At 39.0% G+C, this 17,840-nt stretch overlaps 1 protein-coding gene across 2 annotated transcripts; it reads right to left on the bottom strand.

Moving 5' to 3' along the window:
• Positions 1-914: 914 nt before the first annotated feature.
• ube2g1 (ubiquitin conjugating enzyme E2 G1) lies at positions 915-16,848 on the bottom strand. Of its 2 annotated transcripts, none has more exons than XM_062960257.1 (6): positions 16,556-16,848; positions 7,427-7,529; positions 6,394-6,486; positions 5,221-5,399; positions 3,772-3,897; positions 915-2,035 (listed from the first exon to the last, which is right to left on the bottom strand). In XM_062960257.1, the coding sequence occupies exons 2-5, from the start codon at positions 7,482-7,484 to the stop codon at positions 3,811-3,813; spliced, it is 417 nt and encodes a 138-aa protein (XP_062816327.1). In that variant the 5' UTR covers positions 7,485-7,529; positions 16,556-16,848; the 3' UTR covers positions 915-2,035; positions 3,772-3,810. The 2 variants fall into 2 exon arrangements, with proteins under 2 accessions (XP_062816327.1, XP_003226630.2); XM_003226582.4 differs by having other exon boundaries at positions 6,394-6,491; positions 16,556-16,847.
• Between the last annotated feature and the right edge of the window lie 992 nt (positions 16,849-17,840).

Genomic DNA, 17,840 nt, shown 5'->3' with positions numbered 1-17,840 from the left:
ATGATGTTTTGGTGCATACTTTGCAACATCATAACCTAATTTAATGTTTAATAGGCTTTTCCTTAATTTCTCCTTATTATCCAACATATTCGCTTATCCAACGTTCTGCCGGCCTGTTTATGTTGGATAAGTGAGACTCTACTGTAATTAGAAAATGACGTTTATAACCCAGGAACAGAAATCGTGTTACATAGTGTCATCATTATATTTATTTTTCCCATGTTTTATGATAGAACCAATTAGGAGATGACGTTTATAACCCAGGATCAGAAAACATGTCACATGGTGTTATTGTAAGGCAATGGTGAGGGCTCCTGAAGTGTGCGACCCACCCGAAGCTCATTGGATTCATTTGGGGGCTTTTGGATAATACCCTGTTTCCCCGAAAATAAGACACCCCCGAAAAATAAGACCTAGTCGAAGTTTTGCTGAATTGCTAAATATAAGGCCTCCCCCGAAAGTAAGATCTAGCAAAGTTTTTATTTGGAAGCATGCCCAGCGCCTGCCAAACAGAACACCAGAGCATGTAGGATTGGTACATGTACATACCAGTTGTACATGGAAATAATGGTAGTAAAAAGAAATTCTTGATAGGATTCACAGTTTGTCTGGTTATGCTGGTTTGTGATGACAACTACTGTACAGTATATAATAAATGTTCATTTTTTGTTCAACAATAAATGTGAATTCTTCTTCATGGAAAAATAAGACATCCCCTGAAAATAAGACCTAGCACATCTTTGGGAGTAAAAATTAATATAAGACACTGTCTTATTTTCGGGGAAACACGGTAGTCAGGATTGATTCGTGTGATGGGGAATGTACTGCTCGTCAAAAACCGGTCACCAGCATTTTGCTTTCAAGGATCTTTTTTTGAAAGTGCATCGGAGACAGCCGAAGTGACACCAGCAGGCTATTGGAAAAAAATTTTATATTTTGGAAGAACTCACTACAGAAGGTGACAGAATTCCAAAATCAAGTTACATGAAAAATATACATCGCAATTTCTCTTTATACATTAAGTAAGAGGGGGAAAAATCCGCAGGAAGGAAAGGAAGTACGAAAGGCGGGAGGAAAAACAGAGAGGAAAGCGGAAGGAGAGAGAAGAGCATTTCATCGCAAAACCAGAAACTCATTGGAAAGCCTACAGTCCTGCATGCCTTTATTTAATCCAACTTCAAACCAGGCAAGAAATGAAAAATGAAAATCGGGAAGAAAGCAGTTCAACTTACAATTGGGCTAAACTGGTTGCTGCCGACCGCTTCCCAAGCAGTAATAATGGATCTCAGCCCTTTTTCGGAGGGAAAAGTCATCAAAGCTGGTTCAAAACACAATGGGGAATGCGCACCACCTCCATGTGCCGGTGCTCCAGTCCTCGGTAGAATCAAGTAAGAGATCTCAGTGTTTTATTATGAGTCTGAAAAAAGGTGAGGAGGGTGAGGAAGTTACAAAGGTATTAAACTTTTATTAAAGTCGGGATTCGAAGGACGTTCCAAAGGGCTCAAAAGAAGGAGGGGGAGGAGAAAAAGTCAACGTGGAATTTGTTTAAAATCCTAATTTGTTTGACATGCTTTACAAGGAATCTTTAGAAAGATTCATTAGAAAAGAAAAACGTGGATTGGGGAAGGAAAAAGGAGGGGAGAAGAAGGGGCAACCTGCTAAAAAAATCTCGAGAATTTACACGATTCTAGCTACCAGAAGACAGCATTATTATTTGGTACACTGTGTGTTTTGTTTTTGTGTGGATGTACATGAACAGTTATATATATATTATCAATCCGGGTCATGTTGTGCTATGTACACGTCTTTTACAATTCTTCTCGAAAGGGGTTTTAAAGCAGTTCCGTTCTGTTTTCCAAAAACGCGCAAAATCCTCGTTGGCACTTTTTTGTCAGCACGAATAACTGGCGTGGTTTTATTATTGCGGCCCCAGTTCAAGCCAGTGTCCAAGCCAACGCGGTCGGAACAGGAGTCCGGCAAACGGGGGAAAGAGTGCAGCGGGGGGGAAACAGTGCCATGTTCCTCAATCGGAGACCTGCAAGCCAAGCAGAGGAGAGAGAGCGTCAGGCAAAACAAGCACCAAACATTGCACCATCTTCACGTTAAGAGGCAAAAGACCACTGGGCTCTCTGTGGGAGTCTTGAAGGATATATATCTATATATATAAAAGGGTAATGAAATTTCGGCCTAGGACAAAACAACAAAACTAAGCACCCCTAACCTCAAAAATTGACAGCACAACCCTTCATCCATACTTCTACGTTCATAATAATAATAATAATAACAACTTTATTTTTATACCCCGCCTCTATCTCCCCAAAGGGGACTCAGGGCGGCTTACATGGGGCCAAGCCCAAATAAAAACAATAGCAATATAAAACACAACAATAGACAAATAAAACATGCACAATTATAAAAATTTAAACATTAGCCAGTAAAAACAAATGACAAGAGCTAATAAAAACATGGATTAAAATGGAGAGGTTGTGAAAGTAGACTGGGTAAGGTGCACCATATAAATATTGTAAACATGAGGTGACTGATAAAGTGCTGCAAATTCTTGGAAGTGCAAATTGGGATGGGAATAGACCCTGTGTCTTTATCAAGGAATGGTACAGGAATGGTCACAGCAAAACAAAAAAAAGAAACCAAAAGAAAAGAAAAAATAAAGTCCCAATTAGAGGGAGAGGAATAACTGTTTTTATCCAATTGCTGCCAGTTAGAAGGCTAAGCTCTGCCCACTTGGTCTCCTAGCAACCCACTCAGCCCAGGGGACAGGCAGAGTTAGGCCTCACTTAGGCCTCTCCCACACTGCCTATAAAATACAGACCTTGGAGGAGTCTACGGACAACACCAGCTCTTCGGCTTAGAAATGGAGATAAGCACCAACTCCCAGAGTCAGACACGACTGGACTTAATGTCAGGGGAAAACCTTTACCCTTTACCTTAACTACCAACAATTCCTCAATACTTTATTTCCCATACCACCATACTTCGCCACAGCAACGTGTAGCCGGGCACAGCTAGTATATATATATATATACATATACACAGCCAGGGAGAGAACGGCTCTTCCTCATCCTCTGTAATTTGGACTTTATTTTTCTAGGTTTTTGTTTGAAAGACATATATTGGATTACTATGTCTTTTGCGGCCAAATTTGGTGTGATTTGGTTCAGTGGTTTTGTTGTTTACACCATGAGAAAAATGCACATTACGTTTATATATCTATCTACCTAACTATCTATCTCTAGCTTGGGTACCCGGCATTGCCTGGGTCATATGAAAAAGTCTATTTTTTAATTGCACAAAACTCATTATTTATTTATTTGCCATATTTATATCCCACCTTTCTCAATCCCAGAGGGCACTCAAAGTGGCCTTACAACAGGCAGCAATTTGATGTCATACACACATATCAAATAAACAATTACAATTAAATAATAATAATACTTTATTTTTCTACCCCGCCACCATCTCCCGGCAGGGGCTTGGGGCGGCTACACGGGTCAGAAGCCCGAAACACAAAACAATAAATCAGTTAAAACACATTAAAATACAAAGACAGTTAAAACCAGCAGTTATACAACAATTAAAACACGAATTATTAAAACATCAATTAAAACCACACCATCGAAAACATAATCCAGGGCCGTTCCATTTGTCAATCACATTAATTCGTAGTCACATATCGCACTGCTCCAATTACGCTGCCGGCATTTCCCATGTCACTTTGCTTTTCACGACTCCGCAGCATGAAAGCAGACTTACCCTGAAAATAAGTGAAGCTACTAGCTGCTGAACTAAGTGTCACTCGAACGCAGTCTCTTGGCTTTTTCTTACGCAGCGGGCAACTTTCCTTTTAAATTCTCCATTTCGGTCTTCCCTCCATTCTTTCTGCAGGTTTAATCCAGATTGAGAAAATATAAATAAACATCATAATAATAATCATAATCATCATCTACTCTGGGACTTCTTGGGAAGTGTCGGACGTGTGAGCCAATACAACAGCCAGCAGAGTGATCTTGTTTGCTGTGTACTCATCTTGTTGTGTATCAAATAATAATAATAATAATAATAATAATAATAATAATAATGGATACATAGTCTCCTTTGAGTCTCCTTGTGTAGAGAAAAAGCTACCTACCTACCTATTACTATCTATGTTTTTATCAATCTATTTCTGTCTATCTACCTTCTTTCTTCTTATATCTCTCTATTTACCTTCTATGAGGCAAATGATCTATGTCTCCTGTGTCAATATAACAATATATAATACTAATATTATGCTATACTAATTATATAATTAGTCATATAATATTGACAATAATATGATGTAATGCAATATGATAATAATAATGCAGTAGAGTCTCGCTTATCCAATGTTTTTATTATCCAACGCAGTCTGCCTTTTAGTAATCAGTGTTTTTGTAGTGAATTTTATTTATTTATTTACTACATTTATATCCCGCTCTTCTTACCCCGAAGGGGACTCAGAGCGGCTTACAAATCAAATGTACATACAATATATTATTAGCATAGCACAATATAAGCATTAAATTACTATATTGTACTATATAATTTTATGGTAATATTATTAGTAATATTACATTTAATATATAATATATAATTAATATTATATTGGATTATTAATTAGTATAATATTGTATTACATTACAATATTATTATCAATATTATAAGTACATGTTTGCAACATGAAAACATGTTTTCAATACATTGCGATGTTTTGGTACTAAATTCGTAACTATAGTAATTACTACATAACGTTACTGCGTATCAAAATGAACAAAACCTGGCAGCCAGAATTAAAAAACTTTACAACCTAGACAATAAATAAAGAACATTCTGAAAATAAGGGTATTCCAGACAAGAAACAACCAGAGCCAGGTAACACCTCCTAACAAAGGATTCCCCCAGGGAGGAAACAACCACGATTTGAAGCTTTCAGTGCTAATCAAGGCGACTAATTACAACATTCATACTTGGCTCCACAAACAAAAACCCACTTAGGATGATGCCACAGCAACGCATGGCCGGGCACAACTATGTGTGTGTATATATGACTTACATACACATGCAACTTAAGAACAAACCTACAGAACCCCTCTCTTGTTCGCAACTTGGGGACTGCCTGTATTTATATCTGTTTCCAAGGGAAATATGAAAGAGATGCGCCTACAAAGCACATGCAAACCCTACCGCTGCATCAACGTTTGCGGGAGAGTCGCCGTTGGGATCCGCCAGCATAGAAATGACACTAATCATGATGGTTTCCACAGTATGGATGGGAAGCCAGCGCTCCTCCGGTTTCTCATAGCCGTACTTGTCTTCGCCCGGCTCGTGAAGGATGGAAATACAGACATCGCCGTTTTTGTCGACTGCCAGGAAGAAGTGAGGAAAAACGTGTTAGCTATGCAGAACCTTTTTCTCTCTTCAGGAAACAGTGCTTATTATTATTATTATTATTATTATTATTATTATTATTATTAAGACTGGGTGGCCATCTGTTGGGGGTGCTTTGATTGTGCTTTTTCTGTATGGCAGAAAGGAGTTGGGACTGGATGGCCTCTTGGAGTGTCCTCAAATTCTAATAATAATAGATAACAATGCAGAATAATATAATAAGAATTCTATCTTCCTGTCAAGCAGAAGGGGGTTGGACTGGATGGCCTCTTGGGGTCTCTTCCAACTCAATGAGCCCAATAATAATAATATTATTATTAATAATAATAAATTTAATACTAATTCTATTTTCTACCAGGAGGGGGATGGACTGGATAGCCTCTTGGGGTCTCTTCCAACTCTATGAGTCCAATAATAATAACAATAATAAAAATTAATATAATAATGGATAATAATATGATTGTAATTCTATCTTCCTGCCAGACAGAAGGGGGTTGGACTTGATGGCCTTTGGGGTCTTCCACTGAAATACTGTTCAGTTTATGTTGGTCAAAAAGTTTGCCCTTGCCAGTTCTATATACATCTATACGTATAATAAAAGTGAAAATACGTATGTATGTATGTGGCTGGGGTGTCCACTTACAAAGACAGGCCATAGCTCTCACTAAAGCTCAGAAAGCCACGTTTTCACTTTCTTACGGGAAGGGTCTGATCTATAATCCCTGGGGAGGGAATTCCACAGCTGAGGAATATTGGCATGTCCATTTAGCCAAAAAAAAAGTGTGCCTTAGATTTGTGTAAATGCGACATTTAGAGTTAGCCAATTCCTTCCTCTGCATGATCCAGAACCATTGAGATCACAATAATAATAATAATAATAGCTTTATTTTTATATCCCGCCTCTATCTCCCCAAAGGGGACTCAACACTCCTCTCCCAAACTCTGATGTTTCGACAGACGGTATCTTACCATTTGGATGCCATATTTCCGTGATAAACTTCATTTTGGGCGGCCTGAGTGGGTAGTCCTTTGGGAACGTCAGATGAGCCTTGAAAACACCACCTTCACTGGAAAAACCAAGAGACATCTTACGAACCGGCCTTTAGAAGCGCATGGTTTGATTCGACAATTCGCTTTGAACTCATCAATTCGTCCAAGCACAATACAACACTATATAACCAGATTTTTTAAAAAATCCTAGTTTGAAAGTGTTATTTCCTGTTTAATTGTGCGGAACTTACTTGGAAAGTAGTCGTTCTCTTCCAGAAAAACAAAGTTTCTGCAGTTCGATACGCTTTCCCCATGTTTTAATGATAGAACCAATTGGGAAATGACATTTATAATCCAGGAACATAGTGTGACATGGTGCAATCTTATTATTTTATTATTTTACTATGCCATTGTGGATAACTGTGTTTTATTTTATTTTATGTATTTATTTGCTACATTTATATCCCGCTCTTCTCACCCCGAAGGGGACTCAGAGCGGCTTACAAATCAAATGTACATACAATATATTATTAGCATAGCACAATATAAGCATTAAATTACTATATTGTACTATATAATTTTATGGTAATATTATTAGTAATATTACATTTAATATATAATATATAATTAATATAATGTTGTATTATTAATTAGTATAATATTGTATTACATTATAATATTATTATCAATATTATAAGTACATACAATATATTGTATTTTGTGCGATGAATGTATTTTATCTTGTTTTATTGTGATTACCTGGGCTTGGCCCCATGTTAGCTGCCCCGAGTCCCTTCGGGGAGATGGAGGCAGCATATAAAAATGTTGTTGTTGTTGTTGAGAGCATTGCTCACAAGAATCTCAGTCAAAGGACTCTGATGATTAAGCTAAATATGCGTAAAGCAGGTATATTGCATTCTGGGATTCGAGTATTAAAGACTAAACCAAGAATTGTTTAACTGATCAGTACAATACTTAAACTTTAAAAAATAATACATATGCTGCTACTTACTACAGTGTATCTGGAGGACCAATAATGAGGACTTCCCACCGATAGAGATCATTGTCATCGATTAAGCCTGCTGAAAAGCCTTCCACCGGATTTTTGTTGAGTTCTGTTTGTAAAAAAAAAAAAAGAGAGAGAGAGAGAGAGAATTAAACATCTGCCTAGTTAGAGAACTGTTCGGGGAGTTCCTCTCCTCAATGGGACTTCATGGCTAAGGATTTGGAAATGCCAGAGAAAACAAACAGAGCTTTCTGCTTTAAGGACGTTGACTGGCATCACCCTGAAGGGCTGAGTGATTTCTAGAGGAAATATTGGAATTGAACCCGTGGCCAGAATCAAAACAGCAAATGTGGAGGGGCAACGGCAATACAGGCCCCCCCAAGTTACAAACATCCGACTTACAAATGACTCCCAACACTAACAACATAGGGGCTGAGACAACAGGAAATGAGAGGAATCTTACATATTATTTATATTAGCAATATATTATTATTATTATTTTATTACGACACAACAAACAAGATAGATATGCTGGATTTTGTATCACAAAATCACAAGTCGAACACTTCCCAAGTGTCTAGGACTGTGTGATGTATTTTTGGATGATGCGTGCAGATTATTATTATTATTATTATTAGAAACAGAACAAGATGAGTCCACAGCAGACACTCTGCTGGCTGTTGAATTGAGTCAAACGTCAGACACTTCCCAAGTGTCTAGGACTGTGTAATGTATCAGTGAATTATGCATGCAGATCCCAGTAATAATAATAATTATATATATATAGTAGAGTCTCACTTATCCAACACTCACTTATCCAATGTTCTGGATTATACAACACATTTTTGTAGTCAATGTTTTCAATATATCATGATACATCCAATGTGTACCAATGGGTCTTAATAATATTTATATTAATATTAAGAACCGCAGTTACTCTGGTTCCCTAAGCTGAGTCTGGGAGAGCAGTGCCTCCCAGTTACATCCAATGTGTACCAATGGGTCTTAATAATATTTATATTAATATTAAGAGCCGCAGTTACTCTGGTTCCCTAAGCTGAGTCTGGGAGAGTAGTGCCTCCCACTTACATCCAATGTGTACCAATGGGTCTTAATAATATTTACATTAATATTAAGAGCCACAGTTACTCTGGTTCCCTAAGCTGAGTCTGGGAGAGCAGTGCCTCTCAGTTACATCCAATGTGTACCAATGGGTCTTAATAATATTTATATTAATATCAAGAGCCGCAGTTACTCTGGTTCCCTAAGCTGAGTCTGGGAGAGCAGTGCCCCCCAATTACATCCAAGGTTATCAATGGGTCTTGATAATAATAATAATAATAATAATAATAATAATAATAACAACAACAACACCACTCTGGGGAAGATCCAAACGTTTTAGAAGTTGGTGGGTTAAAAGGGGTCAAATTGCAGCCCAAAAAAAACGAGTAGTGGGGGTGAGTCTAGGAAGCCCTCCCATTGCAACCAATGGTCCGAAAATTTTCGGGTTTTTTGTAAGCCAGATGAAAATTCGTGTCGTACAGGCGGCCCATTTTCAAATACGAAAATGAGACAACGACACAAATGAAACTACACCTAACGAACAGCAATTCTATACGAATGCTCACCACTAATAAATATGTGGCTGGTGTTACATTTTTAAAACGTACCTGTTCCGACTAATATACAATTTTAACTCACGAACACACCTGCAGAGCCTCTCGTTGGCTCCTTGGGGTCTGCCTGCCAGTCTTTTTCAAGGGGCTGACCTCACTCCCGCAGGAGGAGCCAAAGAGGCCAGAGGCCACGGGAAACATGAATGCAGGGACACATGCTGTCCTCAACAGCCGCTGCCAGATCGGGTCTCTTTCAGCCTGGCAGCCACAAGCGCATGGAGCTGCAATGGCTGCTTAAGACCACGTCCAGCCTTTCCAATAATATCCCTTCCACCCCAAACCTCATGAAGACCAGGTTACAACCTGTCCCAGTGTTCAAATCTATTCATCGCTTCTCCCAGGAAAGACAACATATAATAGCATTTTAAGAGGTCAATGTACAACTCATGAAAATTAAGGACGAATAAAAATCCCATGGGTGGTGGGTGCAGGTAGAGATTAAATGTATATAAATATATGAATATTTGTGTGTGTGTATTTATTTATATAATACAGATATATATTAATTAATATTATATAAATATATTGGTTAAATGTATGATTGTTTAACTGGTTTATTGTACATGTTGTTAAAGTTAGTTGTGTGTGATTTGTATAATTTATTTGCTATGAATAAAAATAATAATAAAACGTATAGCCAAGGTCCTTCATTGGGGTTGCATGGCGGCCGTAAATGTTCAGACCTTGAATGGAGACCCGAAAATGTTCAGCATGCAAACAACTGTTCATGTTTGTTCATATCCAAACAATATATATTCATATCCATATTGTTTGTTCATATCCAAACAATATATATTCATATCCATATTGTTTGTTCATATCCAAACAACATACACTCCTCACACTTTGACCCAGTTTGTTCTTGCTAATTCTTGTTTGGTTTTAAATTTCTTTTACTATGTTTTAGTATTTTATTATATTACTGTGTAATTGTGTTTTATCTTGACATATTTTATCTGCTGATAATGTGTATATAGTAATTTATTGCTTATATTGTTCTATGCTAATAATATGTATGTACATTTTATTTGAAAGCCGCTCTGAGTCCCCTTCGGGGTGAGAAGAGCGGGATATAAATGTAGTAAGTAAATAATAAATAAATAATAAATATAATGTATGGATTTTATTTCGGTCTGTTGTAATTGACTGGGCTTGGCCCCATGTAAGCCGGCCCGAGTCCCTTTAAGGAGATGGAGGTGGGATAATAATAATAATAATAATTAATATTAATATTATTATATCCATGCGCCATGTACATCAGCCAACACAACAATACCACTGCCTTCTTGGGTTCCGCTGTGAAAAAAGGTGGCGTACAAATGCAACGCAAGAAAATAAAATCTCTGGAAATAAAAATCATAGTAATAATAACAACAGCCCCAGCAACACTCACAGCAAAAAAAAAAAAAAAGAAAAAGAAAAGAAAGAAAAAAGCGGAGGACTGCAATGGCGCCCTATTATGGATTTGAGACAATACTAATTAATCCCCCGGCAGCCCCACCCCGATATCATAATCCACAGATGTCATCCCGACTCTGCTTTGTTCAAAGCAGGCAATGTATAATCTTATTCTACAAACTGGATGAGATATTTGGGGGGGGGGGGGGGTAACTCAAGCCTTCTCTAAACAGATACTAAACCTGCATAGTTAAATGCACAACTATTTTACTTTATCACTAGATGAAGTCAAGCACCAGGGATGTTTAACACAAGCCCACATTTATCAATTTCACTCTCATTGCTGAAAGCATAACCCCAGTTTAATTCTGAACATTTTACAGGCAACAGCAGGGCTCATTTCTTAGAACAATGGCATGTTTCATATTCATCAACAGCCTATATATATATATATATATATATATATATATATATATACACATACACACATACATACACACACACACACACACCACTGTATATACTTGAGTATAAGCCAAGTTTTTCAGCCCTTTTTTGGACTGAAAAAGCCCCCCTCGGCTTCTACTCGAGTGAGGGTCCTGGTCGGCTTATACTCGAGTATATATGGTATATTTATTATTTTTCTCTATTATTATTATTATTAATAATACATTTATTATTTCACTCGGATATTATTATTTTTATTACATTTATTATTTTACTCTATTATTATTAAAAGGATACATAAGGGCATTTACATTGAAGAAGATGAGAATCATGATTTAATCAGAGTTGGACAGTCTTATCTTAAATTAGCATTTTATGTAAATATTCAAAAACATGTAACCTACCAATGCCTTGATTAATGTAATTTTATTGATATCTATTTTTATTTCTGAAATTTACCGCTCTCGGCTTATACTTGAGTCAATGTTTTCCTGGTTTTTTTGTGGTAAAATTAGGTGCCTCGGTTTATATTCGGGTCGGCTTATACTCGGGTATATACGGTGTGTGTATATATATATATATATGTGTGTGTGTGTGTGTGTATATATATCTCCACACATACACACACCTGTATCTCTCTCCTCTGTTGTGTCTCCTGAGTCATTCCCTTCGCTGCAAATTGGTAATTACACCGTAGCCTGTCTTCCTATACTCTCAGCTGTTCGGGTCCTCTGAGGTTTATCACAACATCATCGCTAATCCCAGTTTTGTACTCCAAACATCCCTGGCCCAACCCCAATTACAGGTTAAATGCTACTTGTGCCTCATTGCAACTGTCCACCAACACTATGCAACAAAATTTGAATTTTAAAAATAAAGTACAAAAGTGTTATTTCCTGTTTCCTACTCCAGAAACTTGTTGTTGTGGCTGAATTGGTTGAGACTCATTGAAAAACTAGAGCAAAAAGGGCTATAGCAGGATGTCCCTCCAGCAAAAGTTTGGCCAGTTTAATAAACTTTATCCATGTTTTTAGGATATAACCAAGTAGGAAATGACATTGATAACCTAGGAAGGAAAATCATAGTGTGACATAGTGCAATTCCACAACCATGGGCTGAAGAAATCGAGGATGTCTTCAACCTCAGCCCCTTATGGTAATATAATAATACAGTAGAGTCTCGGTTATCCAACCTTCACTCATCCAACGTTCTGTATTACCAACGCATTATAAGTTTACAACTTATAATGTGCACTTTGCTAATCTACTATTACAACCTGTTTTTAAATTTTATGTTTTTAATAAGTGTGTTTTTATTCTTTTTGGTTAATGAGCAAATATTACTATTGGTGCATGTTATTGTTTATTGATGTATTGTATATTGTGATTGTTTTGTATTTGATATTTCTGTGAGCCGCCCCGAGTCCCCTCCGGGGGAGATTGTGGCGGAATACAAATAAACTTAGTATTATTATTCTGCTTTTTAGTAGTCCATGTTTTTGCAGTCAATGTTTTCAATACATTGCTGTGTTTTGGTGCTAAATTCGTATATATAGTAATTATTGTGCTATACTAATAATATAATATACTAGCTGTGCCCGGCCACACGTTGCTGTGGCGAAGTATGGTGGTATGGGAAATAAAGTACAGTAGAGTCTCACTTATCCAAGCCTCTCTTATCCAAGCTTCTGGATTATCCAAGCCATTTTTGTAGTCAGTGTTTTCAATATATTGTGATTTTGGTGCTAAATTTATAAATACAGTAATTACTACATAGCATTACTGCACATGGAACTACTTTTTCTGTCAAATTTGTTGTATAACATGATGTTTTGGTGCTTAATTTGTATAATGATTACCTAATTTGATATTTAATCGGGTTTCCTGAATCCCTTCTTATTATCCAACGTATTCACTTATCCAACGTTCTGCCAGCCTGTTTATGTTGGATAAGTGAGACTCTACTGTGTATTTATAATCTCATGATTTCTTCTTCAGATTCATCTGGATTATATGAGGCCTCTTCTACACAGCTGTATAAAATGCACACTGAAGTGGATTATATGGCAGTGTGGAGTCAAGATAATCCAGTTGAAATCTGATAATCTGTATTTTATAGGCAATGTGGAAGAGGCCTAAGTGAGGCCTAACTCTGCCTGTCCTCTGGGCTGAGTGGGTTGCTAGGAGACCAAGTGGGCAGAGCTTAGACTTCTAACTGGCAGCAACTGGATAAAAAACAATTATTCCTCTCCCTCTAATTAGGACTTTATTTTTGTTTTCTTTTTCTTGTATCAACCTAGAGGCGTGGATGAGGGGTTGTACTGCCAATTTTCGAGGTTGGGGGGCCTTTAGTTTTGTTGTTTTGTTGGTTGCCGGGATTCCATCACTCTTTTATATATATAGATTGTATGTATATGTAACTTGTAAACCTCCCTGAGTCCCCTTCGGGGTGAGAAGGGCAGGATATAAATGTTGCTAATAAATAAATAATAAATAAATTACTACATAACGTTACTATGTATTGAATTGCTCTTTCTGTCGGTTTGTTGTAGAACATGATGTTTTGGTGCTTAGTTTGTAAAACCATAACGTACTTTGACGTTTAATGGGCTTTTCCTTAATCCCTTCTTATTATCCAACATTATCGCTTATCCAACGTTCTGCCAGCTTGTTTATGTCGGATAGGCGAAACTCTACTGTAATAAGAAGGGATTAAGGAAAAGCCTTTTAAACATAAAATTACGTTATAATTTTACAAATTAAGAACCAAAACATCATGTTTTACAACAAATCGACAGAAAAAGCAGTTCAACAGACAGTAATGTTATGTAGTAATTACTGTATTTATTAATTTCGGACCAAAATATCGCAACATTTACTACAAAAACACTGACTACTAAAAGGTAGAGTGCGTTAGAACATTGGATAAGTGAAGGTTGGATAAGTGAGACTCTACTGTATATAGACTAGCTGTGCCCAGCCACACGTTGTTGTGGCGTGGTTTGGTGGTTAGGATCCCTGTGGTTAGGAAGCTGCCAGGCTTTGAAGCTGCAAGACTGTTCAGTGCTATTCAAAGTGGCCAAGAGAGGATCCTTCTGGTTAGGAAGCTGCAAGGCTTTTCAATGCTATTCAAGGTGGTCAATGGAGGATCCCTGCAGTTAGGAAGCAGCCTGGTTTTGTTGTTTCTTCTGTCCTAAAAACGGACAGAACATTTTTTTATATATAGATTAGCTTTGGATGACATAGAGAAGGTGAACAGTCCTGTCGGGTTTCCTGTCGGCTTCCCTGTTTGGAAGATTCCACCTCCCTTTCTGTCCCTATGAGAACTGCATTTTGCAAAATGTGGCTTGTTGTAGAAACAAGGATTGGGGATAAAGCTTCACTGGAGACCCCTTTCCCCTGATAATAACTCTTCCGGGAGTGGATTTTCTTCCTTCCGAGGGAAAGATTTTTCACACTTCCTGTTGTCTCAGCCCCGTTCTTGACTGTCATTTATAAGTCGATGTTTGTAACTCAGGACAGCCTGTCATCGAGTCGCAACATCTCCACAGCTTTGTGTTAGAATGAAGGAAGAGAAGAGGAGGGATGAATGGGAAATATACAATAGCATTACAAACATTCTTAGCCTAACTGCCTGGAGGAGGGAAGAAAATATGCTCCCCTGGACCACTAAAGGGAGCTGCCATTGTAATTTTGATAAGAAAGGACCAGAGCAGGGTGGGATCTTTCCTGGGAGAAAGGAAAAATAGATATGAACATTGGGACAGGGGATTGGTAGGAGACTGTAACCTGGTCTTAGTGAGGTTTGGGGTGGAAGGGATATTACTAGATAGGCTGGAGGCTTCCTGATTTGCCTCCACAGCTTCCCTCCTCTCCCCATTCCTTTGAACAGTCAGTTGACTCACAGAATGCATTGTATGGTCAGTGTAGACTCATGTAATACATTATATGGTGAGAATAGACTTACACAATGCATTATATGGTGAGAATATACCCACACAATGCATTATATGGTGAGAATATACCCACACAATGCATTATATGGTGAGAATATACGCACACAATGCATTATATGGTGAGAGCAGACTTACACAATGCATTATATGGTGAGAATATACTCACACAATGCATTATATGGTGAGAGCACTTACACAATGCATTATATGGTGAGAATATACTCACACAATGCATTATATGGTGAGAGCAGACTTACACAATGCATTATATGGTGAGAATATACTCACACAATGCATTATATGGTGAGAGCACTTACACAATGCATTATATGGTGAGAATATACTCACACAATGCATTATATGGTGAGAGCAGACTCACACAAGGCATTATATGGTGAGAATATACTCACACAATACATTATATGGTGAGAATATACTCACACAATACATTATATGGTGAGAATATACTCACACAATGCATTATATGGTGAGAATATAATCACACAATGCATTATATGGTGAGAATATAATCACACAATGCATTATATGGTGAGAGCAGACTCACACAAGACATTACATGGTGAGAACAGACTTACACAATGCATTATGTGTTGAGAATATACTAACACAATGTATTATGTGGTGAGAAGAGGCTCACACAATGCGTTATATGGTGAGAGCAGACTCACACAAGACATTATATGGTCAATTTAGACTCACGTAACCCATTACATGGTCAGTGCAGACCAGTGGTTCCCAACCTTTAGGCCTCCAAGTGTTCTGGACTTCAACTCCCAGAGATCCCTGCCAGCTTACCAGCTGTTACTAACTGTGGGAACTGAAGTCCAAAACACCTGGAGGCTCAAAGGTTGGAAACCACTGGTGTACTCACACAGTGCCATGGATGTGGGCGAAACATCAGGAGAGAATACTTCTGGAACATGGCCACGCAGCCTGGAAACACACAACAACCCAGTCAGTCAACGGATTAAAAGGCTGAGCTGCTGAACTTGGTGATTCGAATCCGGGGAGCGGGGCGAGCTCCCAGCTTCTTCCAACCTAGCAGTTCGAAAACGTGCAAATGTGAGTAGATCAATAGGTACCGCTCCGGGAGAAAAGCAACGGCACTCCTAGGAGGTGTCTACGGACAACGCCGGCTCTTTGGCTTAGAAATGGAGATGAGCACCACTAGAGTCGGACACAACTTGACTTAACGTCAGCGGGAAAACCTTTACCTGGTCTGGGCAAACTTTGACCCTCTTCCAGGTGTTTTGGACTTCAAATCCCATACCGGCTGTCAGGAATTGTGGGTGTTGGGAGTCCAAAACGCCTGGAGGAAGGGCCCAGAGGGGTTTATATGGTGAGAATAGACCAGGTTTGGGCCAATTTCGGACCTGCAATTGTTTTGGACTTCAACTCCCACCATTCCTAACAGCCCTCAGGCCCCTTCCTTTTCCCCCTCGGCCGCTTAAGCGGCCGAGGGGGAAAAGGAAAGGGCCTGAGGGCTGTTAGGAATGGTGGGAGTTGAAGTCCAAAACACCCGGAGGGCCGAAGTTGGCCCAGGCTTGGCCTAGACTCCCACAATACATCCTATGGAGAGAGTAGGCCTCTGAGGACCACTTCCGGTCCCCTGAGGCCTTGCTCGCCCGCCGGCCTTACCTGCCAGCTGCCTCCGCAGGAGCAGCGCGGACTGGAGCTCCGTCATCGTCCCCGCCGGGCGAGGGGCCTGGGGCGCCGCTCCCCGTCCTCCCGCCCCTCCTCCCGGGTTCCCCTCAGAGGCAGCCGCGCCGCCGCCGCCACCGCGAGCCCCGCCCGAGCAGGCCGCTCCTGAGGCGCCTCTGAGGGAGAGAAAGGAAGAATGGCCCCTCTCGGCACCCGTCTCTCCTCCCCAACCTCACGGAATTTCACTGCACTCGGGCAGCCGCTGGCGCGCAGGCGCGCTGGAGGCTCTGCGCAGGCGCACGGAGGGAGAGAGAGAGAGGGGAGGGCAAGGGCGCCTGCGCAGCCATGCCCCTCCCGCCTCCTGCCATACTTGGAAAGTGGAAGCCGTGCGCCTGCGCAGTAGGAGCTCGCGTCCTGTATTTTGCTCCTTCCGCCATGTTTAGAAGGTCAATGGCGTACGCCTGCGCAGTAGGAGTTCGTGTCCTGTATTTTGCTCCTCCCGCCATGTTTAGAAGGTAAATTCCATGCGCCTGCGCAGTAGGAGCTCGCCTCCGGCCATGTTTGGAAGGTCGAAGCCGTGCGCCTGCGCAGTGTCATGTACTTGAGTCCCTCTTCTCGCCGCCATCTTGGGAGGGGCACTCTAAGGATCCCCAATGGTGTTTTTTGTTTTCTTTCTCAACCTGAAAGCAATAAAGGAACTGGGCGGAGTCTTGGGCCCCACCCACACCATTGAAACGCATTATATGACCAGTGTGGACGCACAGACTGCAGATGGAACTGTATTAACAGGAGTTCTTCACACTCTTCATCTAATGCAGTTTCAAACTGCATTCAGAAAGGCTCTGTGCATAGCAATATATGCTTTTTAATAGTATTAAATACTATTAATAGTATACTATATGCTATAGTATAAGTACAATAATAACATAGAATACTATAATATATATATTATATAATATAGTAATGCAGCAACATATAATAATACAATAAGAACACTATAACATAATACTATTATATAGTATTAGTACCATAATACTTTAACACAATATAATAATACTTTCATACTATAATATATACAATAATACAGTACTATAATACTGTAATGAGAATAATTTAATATGACTAATATTATATATTATATTCTATATTATAAAATACATATTATATACTGCTTATATTGTGCTATGCTAATAATATATTGTATATAAATATAATATTGATAATAATATTATAATGTAATACAATATAATAGTAATACACAATTATAATTGTATATTATATA

The sequence above is a fragment of the Anolis carolinensis genome, unplaced genomic scaffold (genome assembly GCF_035594765.1).
Source record: "Anolis carolinensis isolate JA03-04 unplaced genomic scaffold, rAnoCar3.1.pri scaffold_7, whole genome shotgun sequence".
Taxonomy (NCBI): Eukaryota; Metazoa; Chordata; class Lepidosauria; order Squamata; family Dactyloidae; genus Anolis; species Anolis carolinensis.
Note: the sequence above shows the minus strand (reverse complement) of the source record. Positions and strands in the feature narration are given on the sequence as shown.

What these genes read in the sequence shown, in the direction of transcription:
- ube2g1 (XM_003226582.4), bottom strand. Translation starts at nt 16,601, where the DNA reads ATGACGGAGCTCCAGTCCGCGCTGCTCCTGCGGAGGCAGCTGGCAG. An exon ending in GGTCCTCCAGATACACTGTA is followed by an intron (nt 6,492 to 7,426) that starts GTAAGTAGCAGC and finishes TGGTTTTTCCAG; the next exon opens with TGAAGGTGGTGTTTTCAAGG. An exon ending in GGAAATATGGCATCCAAATG is followed by an intron (nt 5,400 to 6,393) that starts GTAAGATACCGT and finishes TCTTCCTGGCAG; the next exon opens with TCGACAAAAACGGCGATGTC.